The sequence below is a fragment of the Prionailurus bengalensis genome, chromosome B1 (assembly GCF_016509475.1).
Source record: "Prionailurus bengalensis isolate Pbe53 chromosome B1, Fcat_Pben_1.1_paternal_pri, whole genome shotgun sequence".
Taxonomy (NCBI): domain Eukaryota; kingdom Metazoa; phylum Chordata; class Mammalia; order Carnivora; family Felidae; genus Prionailurus; species Prionailurus bengalensis.
Window position 1 is genome coordinate 145,737,589 of NC_057344.1, and position 16,951 is coordinate 145,754,539.

At 41.0% G+C, this 16,951-nt stretch overlaps 1 protein-coding gene across 2 annotated transcripts in view; it reads left to right on the forward strand.

Moving 5' to 3' along the window:
- BTC (betacellulin) overlaps positions 1–16,701 on the forward strand; it is a 44,937-nt gene extending 28,236 nt beyond the window's left edge. The window contains exons 3-6 of one of the 2 annotated variants that reach the window (XM_043572472.1): positions 7,980–8,097; positions 12,722–12,868; positions 14,956–15,066; positions 16,467–16,701. In XM_043572472.1, the coding sequence (XP_043428407.1) occupies positions 7,980–8,097; positions 12,722–12,868; positions 14,956–15,064 (374 nt within the window). In that variant the 3' untranslated portion in view covers positions 15,065–15,066; positions 16,467–16,701. Of the gene's footprint in view, positions 1–7,979; positions 8,098–9,309; positions 11,498–12,721; positions 12,869–14,955; positions 15,067–16,466 lie in introns of those variants that run through there. The other variant, XM_043572473.1, reaches the window with a different exon arrangement.
- The last annotated feature ends 250 nt before the right edge of the window (positions 16,702–16,951 follow it).

A 16,951-nucleotide genomic window follows, 5' to 3' on the forward strand; every position in this document is an offset into this window, starting at 1 on the left:
AAAGCCCAAATAAGGGCAAAATGTTCTTTTTTTAAAAAAAAATATTTTAAGTGTTTACTTATTTTTGAGACAATGTGAAAGACAGAGTGCAAGCAGCAGAGGGGCAGACAGAGGGAGACACAGAATCTGAAGCGGGCTCCAGGCTCTGAGCTGTCAGCCCAGAGCCCGACGTGGGGCTCGAACTCACGAACTGTGAGATCATGAGCTGAGCCGAAGTCGGACGCTTAACCGACTGAGCGACTCAGGCGCCCCAAGGGCAAAACATTCTTAAAAAGGAATTAATATGGAGTAGGAGAAGATTGTCCTTATTGACTGTGTGACCATGGGTGAGTCACTTAAGCTTTCAGACATCAATTTGTAATCTATAAAATGAAGGAATAGTTCAGATCATCTTTAGGAGTTGGTCTTTTTTTTTCTTTCAATTTTTTCATTTTTTATCTTTTAATTTTTTTAGAGAGAGAGCACTCAGGCATGCAGGCAGAGGAGGGGCAGAGAGAGAGAGAGAGAGAGAGAATCTTAAGCAGGCTCCACACCCAGTATGTATCCCAACACAGGGCTCAATCCCACACCCCTGGGATCATGACCTGAGCTAAAATCAAGCATCAGGCAGTCAACCAGAGCTATCCAGACACCACAGGAGTTATTTTATTTATAAATGATTTTATTCTTTTATTGTCAAATAGCCCCAATCTCTAAGCATTTCACTTTTAGTTTGTCCTTTTCTATCTTGAGTAAGGAATTTGTTCATTCCTACCAATACTTCTGCAGCAGGCTCTGTCCCCGGTACCAAGGATGAAACAATGAACAACATAGTCAAAGATGAGGTCAGAGAGGTAATGCAGAAAGAGAGGTAATGAGTAATGTCATGCAGAGCCTTGCCAGGGATTATAAAGCCTTCAGGTTTGAGTTTTAATAGCATCACTCTGGTGTCTGTGTGCAGACTAGACAGTTAAGAGTGGACAGGATAGAAGCAGGGAGACTAGTTAGATGTTGTTGCCATGGAGACTACTTCCAGCCTAGAGATGCTGTCAGGCTTAGACCAGGCTAGTAGAAATAGAGGGACGATTCTGCATGCATTTTTAAATACAGCCAATAGAGTTTTCTGATGAATTGGATGCATAGTAGAAGAGAAAGAAGTGAAAGTGGCTCTAAGATATTTGGCCTGAATAACAAAGAAAGTATCATTTACTGAGATGGAGAAAGACCAGACTTGAGGGAGAAAATCAGGTGTGCCCTTTGGAAGTGTTCATTTGAACTGCCAGTTAGGCAACCAAGTGTTGGTTGGACAGTTGGACACTGAAGGAAGAGATCGGGGATGGAAACATAAATTTGGGAATTGTTACCATAACGGTGTTTAAAACCAGGAAATGCCCAGAAAGGAGTGTAAAAGCCCTGAGTCCCAATGCATTGCAAAATGTAGAGGTTGGGGGATATAGGGAAGAACCAGCAAAGGAGACTGAGCAAAGGAGGCATTATATACATAAGAGTTCCCAAACATGCACTCGTGAAAAACAAAAGAAACACAAGTTTTCTTCCCGTTCATTGTTCTTTGTTTGCCCCTCAGCTATGGATAATTATTAACATGCAAATATACACACACATCTACACTAAACTCTTTTTTCTTCCTTTAGAGGGATGGCATGAAAAAGGACAGCTCTTTTTTGTTTTGTTTGGTTTTATTATTATTTTTTGATTTTTAAATTTTATTTAAATCCAAGTTACTTAAGATATAGTGTAAAAATTTAGTGATTCATCACTTACATACAACACCCAGTGCCCATCCCAACAAGTGCCCTCCTTAATGCCCCTCACCCATTTAGCCCATCCCCCCCCAACACCCTCCAGCAGCACTCAGTTTGTTCCCTGTATTTAGGAGTCTCTTATAGTTTGCCTCTCTTATCTTATTTTTCCTTCCCTTCCCTTATGTTCGTATATTTTGTTTCTTAAAATTCTACATGAGTGAAATTATATGATATTTATCTTTCTCTGATTTATTTTACTTAGCATAATACCCTCTAGTTCCAACCACGTTGTTGCAAATGGCAAGATTTCATTCTTTTGATCGCTGAGTAATATTCCATTGTATATACACACCACATCTTCTTTGTCCATTCGTCAGTCGATGGACATTTGGGCTCTTTCCATACTTTGGCTATTGCTGATAGTGCTGCTATAAACATTGGGGTGCATGTACCCCTTCGAATCAGCATTGAAAAAGGACAGCTCTAAGTGAGGGCCCACTCTTGTAAGCTGAGAAATCATTGGCCTAATCCTCCTGCTTAAAACACATGCTACCTATTCTGATTAGCCCCCTATATGAACATATTCTAGTAACACTGGAGGGTTAGCAAGGACATCTGTGAGATCTATTTTTCTTTTCCTGGAGTAACGAACTCTTTTACATTTCTGTAGGGAATGGCATTGGATATGAAACCAAATGGTAATCCTCAAATAAGAGAAATTTTCAAATTTTGCACTTCTTCAAGGGCATTGTGAATTTACCTTCCCCTGTCTCAGGGAGAGAGTGGGCAAGATAAGACGGAAAATTAACTTAGAAAATACAAATTTTTTTCCTCACCTCCTGGCTTAACACGGTTGTAAAGTGAGGAAACTCATATTGAGAAGTTGCCAGGAAGCCAAGGACTAGATTAAAGGCTTAGGTTCTACTTCATGGAGTAGGAAGAAATTTTTCTTCAAATTTTTCTGTGACTACTTAAACTCTTCTGTGCATTAGCTCTTCCCTTTTTAAAAAATTGTTTATTCATTTTTGAGAGACAGAGAGACAGAGCATGAGCAGGGGGAGGGGCAGAGAGAAAGGGGGATACAGAATCCGAAGCAGGTTCCAGGCTCTGAGCTATCAGCACTGAGCCCAAAGTAGGGCTCGAACTCATGAGCTGTGAGATCCTGACCTGAGCCAAAGTCAGATGCTCAACTGACTGAGCCACCCAGGTACCCCTACCTGTTCCCTTTTTAAGATCAGATAGCTATGTGGGAAGATAAATTTATAGGTATTTGTTTCACTTCCTCTCTGTCTTTGTTAACACTTATGGGACTTTTATCTCAAAATTTAGCACCTCCTTTTAATCTCTTGCACAGAGATTTAACTATGTATTTAACTAGGGGGTTAGAGATACTATGAGGTTATCCACATTGTAATGAGAATTACATAAAATAATTGTATATTGTAATTTTATAATAAGTATATATTACCCTTAGAGTTGATTTTAGAAGAGCTGCTGATATTAATATTTATGAAATCATTAAATAAATTTGTAACAAGCACAACTAGAATAAGTAAGTGAATGTTTTATGAAAAATAAACCTAATGTGTCAATTCTGAGGAGTTTTTTTTTTTTTTTTAGTTTATTTATTTATTTTGAATGAGAGAGAGCCAGCATGAGCAGGGGAGGGGTAAAGAGAAAATCCCAAGAAGGCTCCGTGCCGTCAGCACAGAGCTAGATGCAAGGCTCAAATTCACAAACTGTGAGATCGTGACCTGAGCCAAAATCCAGAGTTGGGCATTTAACGGACAGAGCCACACAAGTGCCCCAATTCTGAGGGGTTTTAAGCAGAAAAGCGTCGCAAGGCCTGTTTTGGTTTGAGAATAAGAGTTATGTACAAGAAAGACTAGAGAGCCATACTGTTTAATCAAACCATTCATCCATCTGAGGAAAATTCCACATTTAAACTAAGTCATTTGAGTGTGTGCTATATTCCTCCGATTTAGTTTGGCCCAAGAGAATCTCACGTCTCATCGAACTATTCATAGGGTTCAAGAAAGATGACCGCTTCTTGTCTGTCTGCCCATATGAGGGAAGAAAGACGTTCTCGCTTAGAATTAGGTTTTGACGTACACCGATCTGCAGTAACCCTAGTAGTTCCTTATTTAACTGGCTTTAGCATCTTTGGAATATGGCGTCTCAAGAAGAGATTGAGATACATTACCCCACAAGTAATGTGGGGCCCATTCACTTAGGAGATCGTGTTGCAACCTGGCCTGCTAGTGGGTGTAGCTTTCCAGTGCGATTTTGTGGGAAAGACTCAATCCCAGAGAATGCTTTGGTTTTGGAAACGGGTTAGAAAAGAGTAAGGGCGGCGGGCGGGGGGGGGGGAAGAACGACTAAGTTCCAGCACCCCCATTACCAGGGGAATTTTCATGTCGCATTTTCCGGACCAGGCGATTCACTTCTCAACAGAGAAACACAGTACATGGGACTAATCATTCTTTTGTCATAGGATTAACTTTTCCTTCTTGATAAGCATCTCTGGAATGGAAGGACAGATTTTGCCATCCTCTACCCTATGTCATCGGGTCTCGTGACAGGCAGAAAATGTTAGATTTCACAGTTGTTCAATTTTCAGATAATGTGACCTTGATGAATATTAGACGAAAGCAACTGGAATTTTAGGTGCATTTTGAAAGGGGGTATGCTGATAAGCCTTCTCATTTCCATCAGAGAACTGAGATGATCCCATCTGTTTTGGGGAGGGGGCAGTGTGTGTGATGTATTATTTTTTTTTTCCACGTTTTAAACTTCCATAGAGAAATCACTGGACATTTTCTGCGTGGTGGCATGGAAGGGTTTTCAAATCCAAATAATGCTGGGAATATTTAAGATCATGTTTATTTGGCAAAGGAGAGAGCTCTGGGAATGATCCGAACAGTGCCTGGCAACCGTTTCCCTGGCATGGATCTGTGCTGCTTGGATGGGCTGAGGCTGGTCAAATCCCTGCACCCAGCAGCTGCCGGTTAAGGCACTTTTTGGGATCATGCTCTGTATGATGTTTATTAAAAGGGCAGCTACATTTAAAGGGACATAACCACTAGAGAAATTAGTAAAGCTCAGGATACAGAGCCATATGGCTTATATTTAAAGTCAGGTATGCTTTGCAAAGTAGGAAGGACCTTCCTGGATCACAGCAGATCCATGACTAAGTCTTATTGCTTCTTACATTCATCTCCTTGACCTCAGTTCCCCTCCCACAGGCCCACACGACATATATTTGCATGGCTCAGGCATGCCTTGGTTTTCTCCTTGCTCTTGGCATCTTCCTACTCTAACTCAGCCTGCAGATTCCTACCTAATACACTGAAAAATGTAGTTTTTACATATACCATTTAATTTAATTCACGAGAACCGTCTTCAGCTCTCCTTTGCCTTGTATTCAAATGTAAACACTTCAGCCTACTGCCATTTGATGACTCTAACTTCCATTCACAGACCCCCTTGGCTGTTCCCCTCCATTTCCATTAAATCTGCCTCCCACTCCCCACATGATGAGGCTTGCATGTTCCTGACCTTGAGTTTTTGCTCCTAACATTCTCCATAGCTGAATAGATTGCTTGCCTCCTCCTAAAACAAACAAACAAGCAAAAAAAAAAAACCCCAAAAAACAAAAACCATTTCCCAGAACTTTTTCTTTAATTAGATAAGTGCTCTTTGTAATGATACAACATTTCTCTTGGAATTGCTAAGATCTTGAAGATTCTAGAATCAACTCATTGACTGAGGACTTTATTGTGCAGGGTACTCTGCTAGGAACTTGTGCATGCACTCTTTATTTGAGTTCCTCAACAGCCCTTTGAGGTAGATGCTATTATCTACAGGTGAGGAAACTGAGGCTCAGACAGCTTCATAAGCTTGCCCGGACCCATCCAGCGAAGGAGAGGCAGAGCTGAAAATAAGACACGATTTTTCCTTCCTCATCTGATGTTCTTTCCTTCCCCTGTTTCCAGTGTGCCACAACTATCTATGCGGTTACTATGGTTGTTTTTACGGGTTGGTTGCTTATTTTGTTACCTTTTTGTTGTTGTTGTTGTTCTATTGTTCTAATTTAGATAGACAAGATATGCTTCATTCTTTTGATGTTTTCCAGTGCTCACTACAGGGCTCTGGAAATAGAAAGTAGGCATGAAAGTTGGCCAGTACATTTATTTGCCAAAACCTACAGATCTTTGTTTTTGAGACACTCTGGAGTTATTTCCGGAAGAAATTTCGGTAAGAGTCCCATTGACCGGTATGCGTGGGAGCAAATGTCTGGCGTGTAGAAGCTGTCAGCCTAGCTGGTAATCAGGTCACCCTCCAAAACCAGGTCAGCTAGTTCCTCAGCAACATCCTGCCACCCCCTGAAGCTTTGTGACCTGGCATTGTGGGAATTGAAACTTTGTGACCTGGCATTGCGGGAATTTGCTGTGTATAGATTATCTGAAGTTCTTGGCAATTCCTCCCTCTGGTTGCCCTGGGGATTTTTTGTGCTCATTTTATAATACTAATTAAGAAGTTTAGCAGTCATTACTATTAATATCACTCAGATGCCAGGTGAGTGTGAAATGCCCTTCTGAAGTGAACATCACGGTCCTTCTGGCTTCACAGGTGGCTGAGTCTGTAAGCTGTTGGTCATAGCATGAATGTGAAAAAGTCCAACCCTGGGCTGGAGCTGGCTAGTTAGCTGTTGGCTCTGGGTGTGGGCGCATGTCCGGTGTGAATCAGCACATGAAACAGCAAGTCAGTATTTCTGTACCGTTACTCTTGTCAACCCTTACTTATTAAAACCTTCTACATGCACAGATGGGAGAAACTTACATATCACCGTCCCTAGTTGAAAAATTAGGCAATGAAAACTCTAAATGGTAAGACAAGGAAGTCAGAGCAGGATGAAAATCTGGGATATGAGGCTTCCAGTATCTTCCTCTTTCTTTAGAGCAAGAGAAACCATTGAGGGGTTAAACGAGAGGGAGAATCTCCCATTAGGCAAGCGTGACTTCTGGATGCATCAGGCTGAGAGCAGATGACAGCTACCTGCTGAACGGCTGACTTGGCAGAGTGCCAGAGTGGAGAGGTCAAGAGCATGGACTCCGGGGCAAGACCTGTTGGGTCTGAGTCTCAGTTGGACACTTCCTAGCTGTGTGATCTTGGAAGATGACTTAGCCTCAATGTGTTGTGCTTTGTTCATCCATAAATAGCAGATAAGAATGATGCTTACCTCACAAGGCTGTTACGAGCATTAAATAAGTTACTATATATTAACTATTATGTATATAACTATTATAACTATATATAGTAGTACTATATATAGTAGATATATATATATAAGTACTATATACTATATATATATAGTTATAGTTATGATAGTTACATATATGTGTGTGTGTGTGTGTGTGTGTGTGTATATATATATATATATATATATAGAGAGAGAGAGAGAGAGAGAGAGAGAGATTGAGAAGATGACCAGTATCTAGCTCTTGGTTACTGCTACATGCATGTTTAAGGGAAGGGAAGGGAAGGGAAGGGAAGGGAAGGGAAGGGAAGGGAGGGGAAGGGAAGGGAAGGGAAGGGAAGGGAAGGGAAGGGAAGGGAAGGGAAAGGAAGGGAAAGGGAAAAAAGGCCTTTTCTTTTTTTTAATGCCATGTGCCCCATGGCTCCGATAACCTTCACAGAAAGAATAGCCTTCTCTCACAAAAACCATGCTTCCCCCTTTAAACAACACCAAGGTTTCTAAGAGGTAGGTTGGGCACCAATCTTTGTTAAAATACGAAACATTCCCAGGGCATCAGGGTGGCTCAGTTGGTTAAGCATCCGACTTCGGCTCATCTTGATCTCACAGTTGGTGGGTTCGAGCCCCGTGCCGGGCTCTGTGCTGACAGCTCAGAGCCTGGAGCCTGCTTCGGATTCTGTGTCTCCCTCTCTCTGTGCCCCTCCCATGCTCATGCTCTGTCTCTCTCTGTCTCTCAACAATAAATAAACATTAAAAAAATTAAATATGAAACATTCCCACCAAGATCCCCATCACCCTATTGATAGAGCTATTTGGGGACCACAAAAGTCTGGCTTTTATCCCAGTGTTGAGAGAAAGGGATACTCTATAGGAGTATCTCCTATAGAAAAACCTGCAGCAAAGAGGGGAATATGATTCCACGTAGAGATAAATGTGCATCTAAAGTGAGTTGATTTATTGGGCTTTTTCTCATTTGTCAGCTACCACCATGCAATCGAAGCGGAAAGGCCACTTCTCTCGGTGCCCCAAGCAATACAAGCACTACTGCATCAAAGGGAGATGTCGCTTCGTGGTGGCCGAGCAGACGCCCTCCTGCGTGTAAGTGGACCCCTGAGCCAGCAGGCAGAGGGCTGCAGAGCAGTGCTGGCCGTGGACTTGACAGGGCCGGGAAGTCTGAGCTAACAGAGCCCTCTGTGTCAGGACACAGCTCCCCTGGTCCTGCCCTCGGCCATTTGTTTAGGGACCCTTTCTGCAGCCACTTATGGAGAAACTGACACACACTTTCCTTCTGAAGTAGGAGTCTGCGAGAGCCCAGATCGGCTCCCAGGCTGCGTCCTCTGCTGCCTTACGCAAGCAAGCAGAACTTTGTGTCCAGTGTTAAGGATGCTTTTCAGCTCCATTCATCTCCCAGGTGGTTCGAATGGAAGCAAATTCTTCTGGAACGTGTTAGGTGGTTTGCAGTTAATGTAAATATGAAGGATTTTCTGCCAAATTAAAAGTTACTTTTGCAGGTGTCAATTAAGTACCAGGAAATTAGTCCTGCTTCTAAGCAGAGATTTGTTTGCAAAGCCTGTTTATTACAGAAGGGAATTGGAAGAAAAGTGCTCTTTCTGCCTCTTAGTAGACTGATTCCAAGTTTAGTTTTTATTCAGGCACAAACAACTTTTTTGCACTTACAAAATATTTATTTTCTTCTAAAGAGATATCCTTCTAGGACATCTAAAGAGATATCTAGGTGTTCTCTGAGACCTCTTCTGAAAGATGAGCAAGGTGATTGTTTAAGTATAATTTTGACCTAAAGTTTATAGAATGTTTATGTTTTTGTGTCGTTCCCTCGGTATACATTTTTTTTTCATAAGTGTCTCAAAACAGTGATTCGGAACCCTAATTTAGTGGAACATTTAAGGGTCATGGACTTCATAAAAATTTAATTATAATTTAATTTAAAAATAAATATACTGGACAATACTTTGAGGGGATAAGAATTGCTAATGTAAGGAAATAAGGGAAACGTGTGTGTGTGTGTGTGTGTGTGTGTGCTGCGTGTTGGGAAAGAATAGAGTTTTTTTTTTTTTTTTAATTTCCTCTAATTGCTCACTGGCTTAGAAGAATATATTGCGTTTTGAAAATATTAATGCCCTTTAACCTAGTACATTTATCTAACCTGTCCCTACGTCTGCAGATTTGTTGTCCTTTAATCCTGCTGCCTTCTAAAATGAAAACCGCAATATGTAATCTCCCTGCCTAAGATCGATACACAGCTTGTCCCCTTCAGTGTGAGGCTAAAACTCATTTCCATGGTCTCCACAGCTCCTCTGATTCCGGCTTACCTTTCTAGCCACATCTCTCACCATATTCCCAGCTGTTCCTCTGAAATCCCACATTCCTTTCCACGGTTTATCACACAAGCTCTGCTAGTCTGGAAAGCTTATTCGCACTGATGTTTTGGATGCAGCTCAGACCTCAGCTCCTCCTGGATCCCTGCACTGACTTCCCTCTTCTCGGACACACACTCAGGTGTGTTAGACGTCCTGTCTCTGAGATCTAGTCTCCCTTCCATGAAAGCTCTTTTCCTCTGGAGCATAGCTGTTGGTCCCTGTGAGTGTCCCTTCCGTGTCTGCGAGCACCCAGAGGCGGGTCTCGGGGCGTATTCGTTTTTGTGTCCCAGGGCCAAGCGCAGTGTCAGAATTCTAATAGGTGCTCAGGAAATGAGTGGCGAATAAATGAAGAAGTCCCTCTAGCATGGCGCATCGAATGCTACGCTGACAACACCCAGGCCTTACTCTGAGCCAGGAACAGCTTCTTCGTGGTAAAATGGTGCAGAATGAACAGCCAGCAGAAGAGCAGAGAAGCCAGCACACAGATTTTGAAGCCAGGTAGACCCAAGTTAAGGTTTTGTTTGTACCGAAAGAACTGCTAACAACAGGTCAGTTACCCTTCCCGAGCCTCAGTTTTATCATCTGTAAAAGGGGGTAATAATATCTCCCTCTCAAGTGTCGAAAATAAAGCAGGAGAATTCATTAAGCAAAAATACTTTCTGTCGTACCCAGCACAGAGTAGGTGTTCCATACATTGTCCTGCTGACGAGCGGGGTGTATGTGACCTGGGCCTGACCTTTGAGGTGACTGGTCATAGCACAGGTTCGGGCAAAGCTGTGTTGCCATTGGTGACTCTGCCAGCTTGGAAAAGCACAAGTATCTCCTTTTGCTTGGAATTACAGGAGTGTGTGGACTCCTGCTTTTACATGAAAAAAAAAAAAAAAGTGTGTGTCTCAAATAACTCAAACCCCTTAGTCTTCTTAGTATTTTCTTGGAATGGGAATGATTTCTTTCCAGATACATATCTTCACGTATCAATGTGGTACAGTTCATTTAAGCAGTATTTCGTGTGCTTGGGGCATCAACTTGAGAGTCAAACAGCTTGAATCTGAATTTCTCTATGCCCTCAGTTTCTCCACCTTCCAAATGGGTTAATAACGACACCTACCTCAGAGGTTGTTGTAAGGATCAATTGACTTAATAGTTACAAATCCCTTACAACCGTGGCTGGTGATTATTTCAGGACAGTGATCCTAACTCTGACTTTTCAGAATCCTGAAGGGTCATGGGTGTCTTTAAAAGTGATTTTAAATGCTATAAGATGTTTACTAAATAAAAACTGATGTATTCAGCTACTCAGCGTTTCATAAACATCTGCTAGGATCTTGTACTCTTTGCCTCTTCTTTTCCCATTGAAATGACCATTAGCTGACATGTTATTGGTTTGATGAGAAGTGAAATAACATGAGAGCCATGGTAACTGCCTGTGCAAAGGTTAGCCTTCTGGCCTGGCCTCATTGGGTTATAGCTTTTGCAGGAAATCCTGCTTACTGAGAAATTCAATTAAAGCACGGCTACACCACTGAACCCAGAGCCATAATAATAATAAAAAAAAAAAAGACAAAAAACATTCTAAAAGAGCAGCAAGTCATTTCTGTGTATTTTATGGGCAAATTGATGGTTTAAAAATGCCAGATTTAGTGAATGTGTTAGAGAAGCCCTTAAGCTAATTGGAAGAGACTCTATATATTGGTAAGATTTTCATTATGACCTTAAAAAAAAAAAAACTCTTAAAAAAAAAATCTCCCTCACACACACGTAATAACAAGTGATTCCCCCCACGAGTTCCAGTTCTATGTGCAAGAGATTTTTGATGTTTCAAGATCTTTCTAAGCTCTCTTCCTGTTATTTTGACCTTGCCAGGAAGGAATTTTCTGGCAATAGACGCCATCAGGTATCGTTTCTCTACAGCTTGCACTGATCGTCACCTTTCTGTATGGATGTGACCAAGCCAGATGTTTCTTCGTGCTGTTGTCGCAAGCATTATATTAGCGATAATGTCGGCATTATGGGATCTCCTTCCTTGTGCAGGATAGGCTTTGTGGGAATTGACTGCACTGCTCTTGTCAAACACGAACCAGAAAATGATCTGGCAGTAGATCCTTTCTTGCAAAAACAAACAAAAAAAAAAGAGAACAAAATAAAACATTAGCTAAATAAATAAACAACCGAGGTAACACAGAAATCTTTTTAAGAAGCAGAATTTCATCTTTTGGGGATTTAAGCAATTATGTGTACGACCACTATCTCTTTTGTTTTGAATGAGTCTGAGGAGAAAAAAGGGAAGATACTTGTTAATGCAAAGGTACTGATGTTACAACATAGGATTTCAGTTTTGCAGCGTCCTCAAACTTCTTACGTGCCTTTTAAGTGTCTAATGGGATTCAGAGAATACTGTGGATAGTCCCCAAATCACTGAGCCTTTAGCTGAGTGTTGCTCAGACAAGCCTTGGCTTGGACAAAGGGAATCTGCCGGGTTGGGGTAAATCCTAAGGCTGTATTGATAAAACGTTGAGAGATTGAGGAGAGTGAAAGTCACTCTTGGAGATTCCTTGACTTGTGGCCACTGCGCTTTATGAGGGCCGCAGAGAAAGGGGCCATTTACAGGACAGTGGAGGGAACGGTATGCACGTCTGAAAATGGGCCTTTGAGCATCAAATAAAGGAGCTGGAGAGGACAAGACCTATTGTATTTTGGGGGGGGGGTTTAGTTGGAGGGGTGAAGAGCATCACGTAATCTGTGGCCACTGTGAGCAGAAGAATCACAGCTAGTGGGTGGCAGTTAAGAGAAAGGAATCCTGTGGAAAAACATTTACGGAGCTTTCTATGTAGTTCATAGGCTATCGGTCTATGAACTTCCACACACGTTACCGCGTGTGATCACATGAAACAGTATAATTTCTAACAGTTTGGAGCAGGAGGACTTGGGCACATTGACAGCCCTCCAATGACATGGGCGGTCGTGGGGATTTTGAGTTCCTTGTCATGGCGGTATTTAAGCACTTGGGGGGCACCACGGAGGGATTTTTGCCATCTCCTCTCTTTCCAACTCAGTATCAAAAATTTTAAAGTAAGTTTTAGTAAATTGTGATTACCTCTGTTTATTTAAATTAGCCATGTTGCAAATGTTCAAGTGATGACAGGCTTTCAGCAAAGCAAAGAAAGTGAAATTACTTGTGAACACAAGTATCCAGCTTTATTTGAAAAAAAAAAATTTTTTTTTTTAAGGAACTGAGCCCTTTATTAATTCCAGTAAATGACAATAGTGTTAGTTCCTTCAAAAAAAGAAATAGTAGAGGTTCTTAAAAGTCTTGCACGGTTTCCCTTGTTGTTTTATTTTCACAGCTGTGATGAAGGCTACACTGGGGCAAGATGTGAGCGAGTTGACTTGTTTTACCTCAGAGGAGACAGAGGGCAGATTTTGGTGATTTGTCTGATAGTAGTTATGGTGATTTTTATCATCTTGGTGGTCGGTGTCTGCACATGCTGTCAGTAAGTATTTTTTTTTTTTAGTATCATTTTAAGGAAATCTGAGAAATTTTTATTTTGCGATTTCTTTTCTTCTTGCCTTCTTTCCCTCCTTCCGATCTTTCTTCTTTCCTTTTTGTTATGATTGAAATAAATCACTTACAGCGAAGTGTCTACTTACAATGAAACACATGATATACGGCATTTGTCATTTTACTGAGCATAAGTATTATCATTGAAAATAAAATGTGGGGGCGCCTGGGTGGCTCAGTCGGTTAAGCGCCCGACTTCGGCTCAGGTCGTGATCTCGCAGTTTGTGGGTTCGAGCCCCGTGTCGGGCTCTGTGCGGACAGCTCAGAGCCTGGAGCCTGCTTCAGATTCTGTGTGTCTCTCTCTCTCTCTGACCTTCCCCTGTTCATGCTCTGTCTCTCTCTGTCTCAAAAATAAACAAACATTAAAAACATTTTTTAAAAATAAAATATGTATAAAACTCTTCATTAAAAGAAGAAGAAGAAGAAGAAGGGCAAAAAGTATGAAAGTGATCAAAGGTACAAACTTCCAGCTGGAGGATAAGATAAATAGGTCCTAGGGATGTCATGTGCCGCATGGCGACTGTAGCTAACAACACTGTATTGTATATTTGAAAGTTGCTAAGAGAGTAGGTCTTAAAAGTTCTCATCACAAGAAGAAAAATTTTGTAGCTGTGTGTGCTGACAGATGTTAACTAAGCTTACTGTGTTGATCATTTTGCAATATATGTAATATGTATTTGTGTATATATATATGTGTGTGTGTGTGTGTGTGTGTGTATGTAATCATTGTACACCTGAAATTAATCCAATGTTATATTTCAGCTACATCTTAATAAAAAAGCCAGCTATGTAGTCTTAAATTCAATCATGTTTTATGTGGGTTTGTTAGTAGGCAAACTAAGAGTTTTACTACCTTACATTGTATCATGACCCAGTAACTTAGGAAGGTAGAGACAAACACACAAAAACATTTTTTTTTCCCCCTTGGCCACCGTAAAATAATGGATTTTATTTACAAAAGATGATTGCACTGGTTTTCTTGTTTTTACTTTTCATGATGTACCACAACTTTGGAAATCAAGAAACACCCTGATTTTTTTCGCTGAGACAGTGTTTTGATACACTTCTTAAGTTAGTTTCTTTCGTGAAGCTATCAAAATTTGTATCAGACGGGGACTCCGACACAGTATGCTAAAAAGACCTTTCTTAACGTGCTGTGTTCTTGTCTTGCGAAGCTAGTTGAGCCTCCTGAACTTCTCCCTTTACTTTTGGGCTACTGGGCACACCAAAGAGGGTGTCTTGTGACTCCTTTCTTCACAGAAAAACTTCAGCGTAGCTACTAGGAGTCTAGAGTCTTGGATTTTTAGCCCAACTCTGCTATTCAATATCTTTGGGACCCTGGACAAATTTCCTAACATCTTTAAACTTGAATTTTATTTTTTTGTAAAACAGAAAGATTAAACCAGGTAATTGTAAGATTCCTTGTAGCTATAAAATTGCAGGGTATTTAAAAATTTTTTTTACCTTCAAAATGGCAAAAAAGAAAAAAAAAAGAGCTTTTATAACAGCAGATTTGGACAGATCTGAGAAAATTAATTATGACATCAATTTTGCATTATACTTTAAGAAACTGGACTATAACCCAGAGGATCTAAGACATGTTTTAATGTATCTATAAGCTTAATTAACAAATCCTGAGGCTATCTTCACCCTCTTGGTTTTCTTACGTCTGTTTCCAATTTGTGTTATTCCTTATTCACATACTACACAATGCTTATTAGTCTGTTTTGTAAAATGACGTGTCCTGAACATTTTTCTTGTGCTAACCAAGCTCCATCAACAGCCAGGTGCCCTATTCTTTCTATTTAGGTAACTCTATTCACCCTTTTGCCTACTGTGGCTATCATGGGAGCCTAGAAAAAGAGACAGGTTAAAAGAGAACTTAACATAGTTAAGAAAAAAATGAACCTACAAATTTTTAACCATCTAGAAATAAGATCAGAGGCCCTCTTGATGGTTAATTTTGTGTTCATATGAATTAACAGGTCCATACTAACTTCTAACACCTTATCTTCCAAGCCCTCTTCGGAGGCGTCGCAAAAGAAGAAAGAAGGAAGAAGAAATGGAAACTCTTGGTAAAGATATAACTCCAATAAATGAAGATATTCAAGAAACTAGTATTGCTTAGTGGTAAGTATGAAAAATTTGGTAGGCGAGAAACTATTCAAGTGATAGTTACCTGGTGAGATTGGGCTTAACTTGATGTAGTAAATCAATGATTCGAATTTAATTATGCTTAGAAACATCTGAAAGTAAATAGATTTTTTTCATAGAATCTGAAGCCAAATGAAAGACTCTCATATCTTTCTTTTGCATATCTTACCACATTGACAGGCATGCAGAAAGAGGACTTTTATACACTTTTTCTAGTTTACTGAAATCAACCTGCTTTCTAATTGTACATGGTTGTGGTGGTGATTTTATATTTTTTTCTTCCTTGCTTTTGGGCACAAGGAAGAGGTATTGTAGCTTAAATATCTCACACTGAAGAAAAAAAATAATAGCTACGTTTTAATCATAACCACATTTACATAGCATTTACCGTATGCCCAACGCTGTTCTAAGCCCTTTCAACGTTACATCCGTTAGGATCCCAGCAGGATGGAACAGCGAGATTTATTGAGGGACTGGGAGGGCAGGGTTGAGGGACCCACAGGAACTTCAAGGCTCCTGGAGCCTAACATTGGCAGGAGGCCGCTCCCCTCCCCTGCCTGGAAGGGCCCGGGAAGCTGGCCACCAGAGGGCCTATACTCTGTAGGAGCTGTACCTGCGGTTAGAAGTAGTCACTGCTGGAACCTCAACAAGGAAGAGGAGCAAATGAAGAAAAAAACTCCCCAAACTGTCTCACCACCTGCTTCAGATCTTCAGCAGGTGCCTCCCATTAGCCAAACCCAGTGAAGATCCAGGGGACAAGGGGGCCCTTGTGATGTGTCAGCCCCCCCCCCCCCCCCCCGGAGCTCAGAGCAGGACAAAGAATGGCTCCAAGGGGGCAAATGGATCACGGCGCTCGTACAATCGGCTAGGGTAGTTTGGCTGTGATAGCGTCAAACCCAATCGAAAGGATTTCAAATGAAGGGAATGCGTTGGCTCATGTGAACCGGCAGTCCGGAGGAACGGTACTCTGCACACTTCGGTGAACGAGAGGCTCCCACACGGGGAAACGTTATTTCTGTTTTTCTGCTCGCTCACCGAAGAGATGGCTTCATCCTTGGCCGGTTCCCCTTAAGTCATGGCAGTAGCAACGGGAGCCACATGCTTCCTTGTTCATAGCCAGCAAGAGAGAGAGCAGTGACTTTCCCTAGCTCTGCCAGCAGCGTAAAGCATCTCCTTCCCCCCCAAACACCCAGCGGATGTGTGGGGTATAGTAAATGCTTATGGAGAAATCGTATGTTCCCCTAACTTATTACAGGATGACGCTAATCATTAATGAATGGAAAACAAAACTATTGGCTCTAGATTTTTTTTTTTCTTTTAATTTGCACGATCCATTTGTATTAACTAGCGTGTTCTCTTTTCCCTTATTTCTCCAGGCTGGTGCAAGCTGCAAAATGCCTTGCTCATTCGAAAATGGACAGGATGTGTCTCAGGAAAACAGTCAGGAGAAAATGAATTTTAAATAATGTATTTACTTTTTGTTTGTAATGTTAGTCTGTGTTTTTTACTATTTTTGTAATAATAAGTAATTTCAGTATTGTTTCGGAATTGGGAAAAAGCGCTCACTTAAGACATTTTAATAAACTTCCACTTAAAGTTTTGTTACCAGGATTACTAGTCGAATAAAAAATAGAAGTGAAAAGGAGTTTAGATTTTAGGAATTGGATTAATCATAAAGCTGCCATTTAGCCAGCACTTGCCATGGGCCAAGAGTTTCAAGTATATCATTTCTTCCAAGCCTTTCAAGAACCTATGGGACATCTATCATGATCTTCATTTCCCACATGTGGAAACAGACACAAAAAAGTTAAATAATATAACCCTGATTTATACAGTTCGGAATTGGTGGAGCTAGAATCGG